We start from the raw sequence: 6,297 nt of genomic DNA on the forward strand, positions 1-6,297 counted from the left end.
TTCCTAACATCTTTCAATGGATCAATGTTCATAAATAAAGACAGAATAGGATGGTTTTACATGATTACTTCATGAATTACTAACTCTCATTCACAAAGTCACATGTTTTACTGCAATACATTTATTACATGAGTTTGTCAAGTTGCACGTAAACATCTTCTGTAACTGCTTACATATTACAACTTTCAATTCAATTCTTTATTAATATAGCGTCAAATCATGGCAATGCCATCTCAAGACGCTTTACAGACAGAGAAAAAAAAACATAATGAAAGTCAATTCATAACAGCCTAGATAAGGAAACCAACAACTCAACTCAATCTCCCATCCTGAGCAAGCACACTGGCGACAGTGGGAAGAAAAAAACTCCCTTTTAACAGGAAGGAAACCTCCGACAGAACCCGGCCATAATATTCTATTCTATTCTATTCTATTCTGTTCTGTTCTGTTCTGTTCTGTTCTGTTCTGTTCTGTTCTGTTCTGTTCTGTTCTGTTCTGTTCTGTTCTGTTCTGTTCTGTTCTATTCTATTCTACAGTCATTTAGCAGACGCTTTTATCCAAAACGACTTACATATGAGGGAGAAGAACAAAAGCAGGAAATCAAACAGTAGAAGACATCTTAGGAAGGTGCTGGTGGACTGTCCAGTTGGACGCAGGTCCTTCCATGAAATGCTCCAGGCTATTATTCTTTGTTTTTGTTGTTTACTCCCTCCCCCACCCCATAATATTACCTATGTTGTAATACAAAGAATTACAGCATTGAACACAAGATAAATCATATAGGCCTACTTTAAATACTTCTTTTTAAGAAATCCAGCTCGTGTAGTGATAGACAGTTTTAGCTTTCAGATAGCTCAGATTTATGTCACAGGAAAAATAAAGATAAATGTGAGGAGTTCATGGTCCACTCTCTGCAAAGGTCCAGTGGCTGCAGAACAAGTACATCATCCAATCATCATTCCAAGCCCATGCAGGTGTGGTAGAGGTGGTTCATGTGATTTCTTGTTGCAGTTTCTGTGAGTTCTCGAACAGAAAGAGCTGTTAGAGAAGATTTTTTTCATGTTGATTTGTTTTTGGACTGGGGGATTTACAGTAGTTCACATCAAGTTTTATGTCACTGTAAAGCAGTTTGTATTATATTGTTTGTATGAAAAGGGGCTTTTGAAATAAAGAATGATTAATAGATTCTGACATGGTTTCCTGTATTATTACTACTCATTTTAAAGTATCACCATGTAATATGGGTTTTTGACTTGTTTCGATAGGACATTTACATTTACAATGTCTAGCCCTACTTTCCTACTTTAAACTACTTTCACTTCTGGGATGCTGTGTCATGTTACTGCTGAGTTTCGCTTTACGTCCTTCCATGTGCGTCATATGTGGGCACCGGGACTCACCGTGGATGATTCCTCAAAAAAATACAACAAGAAACTATAGGAAGAAGAAAAGAAAATAAAGAGAACAAGATATTAATTTATTCATTCTGTGATTTATGTTGAAATAATACAACATTATACAACAGAAGCAGATAACATGCAAGAAAAGAGCAGCTTCCTGTTTACACACACTTCAATTTACAACTCTCCCCATGTTTACAAAACGTTATAGCTCATCTTGACTAAACATTTAAATATGTCCACATATATGTTATTCACACCTGCACAACATAAAACAGCTAATAATACATATAATCATATAATAATATCTGATTATATGGACATTTTATCATTTCATACATGAATAATTGGGAGCAACAATGCTTTATCTGGATGACAGTGTGCGAGATAATGAATGATCAGATCGGGTGTGTGTCTGAATTTGGATAGGTTATACGCTTAGTTATGTAAAGGCTCAGTTTTATTTTACAAATTACTTTAATTCGAAAAGTTTGTATTATATTAATAACTTTGTGGTGCTATAAATAAATTCAGATTTTTACATAAAATATAAATGATCTAAAATGTGTTTTGCTTTACAAAAAATAGGAATATTGCTTGCAACCTTGTTGTGTATCCATTTTATGTGTGATTTCCTTCTGATCATAAGTTGTTCCTAGTCTTGTATTTCTTTAATTGTTTAACCCACATTGGTGAAAATATCTATGGCTACAATCCTTCAATATTTTCAGCCAATACTGGTTTAGAATTAGAAATAGAACTTGTAATTCTACAAATTCAATTGATTTGATTGATCATATTTGTTTATATATCTGTCCTTAGTTTTTGTTGCTTTTGTTCTATGTATTCATTTATTGTATGACATCCCTAAAAGATCTTTTAAATAAATTATTTGTGAGAATCAAAAAACCAAACTGGATCCACCGTTTCTTCTTCTTCTTCTTCCTCCTCTTTTTTTTTTTTTTTTTTTTTTTTTAGCCGAATAAGCGCATTTCAAACCGGAAGTTACGACACTCTGTGTGAGGTTGACGGACCAATTTGATTGGACGATTGCTTGTACGCTTCACTCGACCAATCAACGAACAGCGTGGAGGCCGGGCTTTCTATTTATAAAGGACTCGTTAGTTGGGCAACATTCATATTGCTGAATTCATTACTAGAAACAAAAATATCATGTCTGGACGTGGAAAGACCGGCGGCAAGGCCAGAGCCAAGGCTAAGACCCGCTCATCTCGCGCTGGGCTGCAGTTCCCAGTCGGCCGTGTCCACAGGCTGCTGAGGAAAGGAAACTACGCTGAGCGCGTCGGGGCTGGAGCTCCCGTCTACCTGGCCGCGGTGCTCGAGTACCTGACCGCTGAGATCCTCGAGTTGGCCGGAAACGCTGCTCGGGACAACAAGAAGACCAGAATCATCCCTCGTCACCTCCAGTTGGCCGTCCGCAACGACGAGGAGCTCAACAAGCTGCTCGGCGGGGTCACCATCGCTCAGGGTGGTGTTCTCCCCAACATCCAGGCTGTCCTGCTGCCCAAGAAGACCGAGAAGCCCGCCAAAGCCAAATAAACCTGCATAATTTAAAGCAACGAAACGGCTCTTTTAAGAGCCACTCATCTCTTCCTTAGAGAGCTCACTTCCTTCATTATATGTACGCAAAACACAATTCTTTAACGATTCGCCATTGAAGCGAGTTGATATCGTGCTCCTGTTCCAGTCAAAGTCCTGAAATTTAAAGCATTTGGGGGAATTTTGAGACAAAGTAAACTGATGGACAGAAATTAAAACTGGATGGTGACTGACATCAGGTTACGACTGAAGTTAAACAATACAATATTCCCGTCAAGTCGGTGGTGCTCAGAAGACCCTATCGTGCATTATTTCCATAAATGGATGATTCACACCATTGTTACACCCTTAAACTAATCTTTTAAATGTTTTTTTTTTCCTGCTTTTAGTTAAAAATGTTTGGCTAATAACACCTAATATTTACTCTATTTTTAAGTAATAGAATTAAAATTCTGAATGTGGTGTCATTAATTATTGGAAACTGATGTCAAAAATAAAATTACTTTAAATTATTTCGTTTTTGAAAACTATGTATGACTTTACATTTACTAAACTGAATTAAAGAGATTTCCAGAGGATATCCCCCTGATATACATTTAACGGTCTCTAGTTTGAAGATCAAATTTGGCGGGGTGTATGTTCTCTCTTACGTCCGCAACTCGCCTTTAAATCCGCATGTTCACATGCTGGTTATCAGTTTGCTCACTCAACGCAAAAACAACTGAAAACATGAGTGGTCGTGGAAAGGGAGGCAAAGGACTCGGAAAAGGAGGCGCCAAGCGCCACCGCAAAGTTCTGCGTGACAACATCCAGGGAATCACCAAACCCGCCATCCGCCGTCTGGCTCGCCGCGGCGGAGTCAAGCGGATCTCCGGACTCATCTACGAGGAGACCCGCGGTGTGCTCAAGGTCTTCCTGGAGAACGTCATCCGTGACGCCGTCACCTACACCGAGCACGCCAAGAGGAAGACCGTCACCGCCATGGACGTGGTCTACGCTCTCAAGAGACAGGGCCGCACTCTCTACGGCTTCGGAGGTTAAATCCGCCATCTTTCTCCACAACAAAGGCTCTTTTAAGAGCCACCCAAACTTCTCAAGAGGGTTTTCTTTCAGCATATAAGCTTCCATGTTGCTGCGTTATATGGGAATCAAATACACCTTTTTTCTGAAACAAAATTATAAGGCCATTTATGAAAACCAGTGCTGTAAGTGGTGGTTCTTAACTTAATAACTTGCTGTCAGTTTCTCATTCAAATATTGGACAAAATCTGATACTTTACATGTGTATCTATAAATTGATCTATAAATTAGTAGTTTTATAGCACAGAAATTACAAATCAAATCCACATTTGCCAAACCATGGTGAAACTTTTATGAACTTCAAGCCTCGTTGCATGGACATGAAAATAACACTGAAAAGTACATAAACTGAAAGTTCATTAACCCTGTCATGTATGAACTAATAAAAACAATGAAACATTTTTACATTTTAGTAACAAAAAAAACAACACTGAAGTGGTTTACAAAAATACCCTCCTCACTCATGAATATGCGAGAAAAGAGCTTGTAATTAGGAGCCCACTACAGGGCCACGATGCATGAAAGGGTTAAAAACTGGGAAATAAAAGTTTAGACATTTAGACTTATTTAGCTCATTACCAGACTAATTTAATAGTGTGCTCTGAAATATGTTTTCCACAGCATCAGGCCTGGTCCATGCCACTTAGCAATATCATCTTACCTTTAATCTAGAAATAATCTCCATAAACTCAAAGTACTGACCAGACATACAGACCTAGTCTGCAGTATCTGACCTTCATTGTCTGCTGTAGTAAATGACAGTTAGTAGTACTACTGTAGTACATGACTGTTTCCTCTCATCCAAAGCACGTCCACTTTAATGTGAACACAGAAGTGAGTGAACAAAGTGACGTTGTGGACTTCATACGTTTTATATATTATTTTTTAATGTACATTTAAAAAAAAAATTGAAATCAACAAATATAAGTTGTACTATGTGGTGAAATCGTAGGAGGATATACTGATTGCTGAAGAAAGCCGGTAAAAGTCCCGATATGCACTATACGCTGTAAAAAGTAGTCCCAGTATGCAAAGGCATAGAATTTTAAAGTGCTGGTACTGCCGCTGCGTCCTGCCGCACAGGTTTTGTTCAAAGAAACGTTTCACAACTAATATAGGAATAAAATCTGTGTGAGCATCCATCTATTTATACACACACCTCGAAGCACCTTTTATGTACTTTTATGTACTTATTAGTGGTGATTTCAGAGTTTTGGGTCCTAAACAGTGTTGCCAGGTCTGCTTATTATAAGCAACTTTGGGCTTGTCTTGTATTTTTTGGGGGGGGGGGGGTGTTTTCAAAACGCTGGTTTTACTCACTTTTTCACATTTATGTGAAAAGCATGACACAGTAGTTTATCTATTTCTTGGATCTGTCCAAAACCCCGTTTCCTTGGTAACGCTGGTCCAAAGGAAGGTTGTACAGCAGCCTGTTAAAGCCGCATCAATCAGCGTCTCCAATCTGCTGCTGTTTCTTTTGTCAAAAAACCGAAACAACAGGTGATATCTGGACCATTTTAACAGAAAAAGTATGTTTTTGCTGCACGTTACTGCTTAAACTGGTAAACAAGTGAAATGAAGAGATGAAACGATATTTATCCATCTTGCTGCTTCACTCTTCTGGTTATGTTTTGTCTTTTAGGATGTAAAGGCCAATTAATTGGATTTAATTCATTTATTACTGAGAGATTTATATGGAGAATGCTACAGTATTATTTACAATAATCAAGAATCTATGACGACGCATTTCTGTCAATAAAATGTGGAATCTTCATAAGTTCTCAAAAGGCCAGGTCATCCAACTGGTGGGTTGTTTTTCTCACACGATCTGACAACACTGGTCCTGAACAACACAAATGAAGCTCCCTGTAAAGCAGTGATGCTGAAGTCTGGTTCTGGAGATCTACTAACCCGCAACTTCAAGACGTCTTGTTGCCAGGCCTCTCGGCGTTATGAATCCTTGCTGCTGGATGACACGCAGCTGGTAATTCAGCCATTTGATTCAGGATTGTTGGAGAAGGTTTCATCTCAAAGCTGCAGGATGGAAGATATCCAGGACTGGATTTGTGTACTTCTTTCTAAAAGTTGAAAAATAAAAGCATCTTAAAGCAAAACACATTAAAAAGTCTGCTACATCACAGAGGAAAGGTTGGCAACCCACAGTCAGCATTCTAGTCTGGCTGGACAAGCCCCCCCTGAACAAGCCTTTATTTCATCCAGGTGTGTTAAGATAAGGTTGCCTATGAAACATGCAGGG

General features: G+C 38.6%; 2 protein-coding genes across 2 annotated transcripts; both read left to right on the plus strand.

Moving 5' to 3' along the window:
- The first annotated feature begins 2,551 nt into the window (after window positions 1-2,551).
- Window positions 2,552-3,368, plus strand: LOC306773688 (histone H2A). The gene has a single exon (XM_079263574.1). It carries the CDS (start codon window positions 2,574-2,576, stop codon window positions 2,958-2,960), a length of 387 nt encoding a protein of 128 aa, XP_079119700.1. The 5' UTR covers window positions 2,552-2,573; the 3' UTR covers window positions 2,961-3,368.
- Window positions 3,369-3,689: 321 nt separating this feature from the next.
- On the plus strand, window positions 3,690-4,001 carry LOC306773424 (histone H4; the record flags this gene model as incomplete). The annotated part of the gene is made up of 1 exon (XM_079263226.1): window positions 3,690-4,001. One exon carries the CDS (start codon window positions 3,690-3,692, stop codon window positions 3,999-4,001), a length of 312 nt encoding a protein of 103 aa, XP_079119352.1.
- Between the last annotated feature and the right edge of the window lie 2,296 nt (window positions 4,002-6,297).

This window comes from Telmatherina bonti (assembly GCF_933228915.1).
Source record: "Telmatherina bonti genome assembly, chromosome: 23".
NCBI classification, from domain to species: Eukaryota; Metazoa; Chordata; class Actinopteri; order Atheriniformes; family Telmatherinidae; genus Telmatherina; species Telmatherina bonti.

Excerpts from the sequence above, each read along its gene's own strand:
- LOC306773688 (XM_079263574.1), top strand. The coding sequence starts at position 2,574 with ATGTCTGGACGTGGAAAGACCGGCGGCAAGGCCAGAGCCAAGGCTAAG.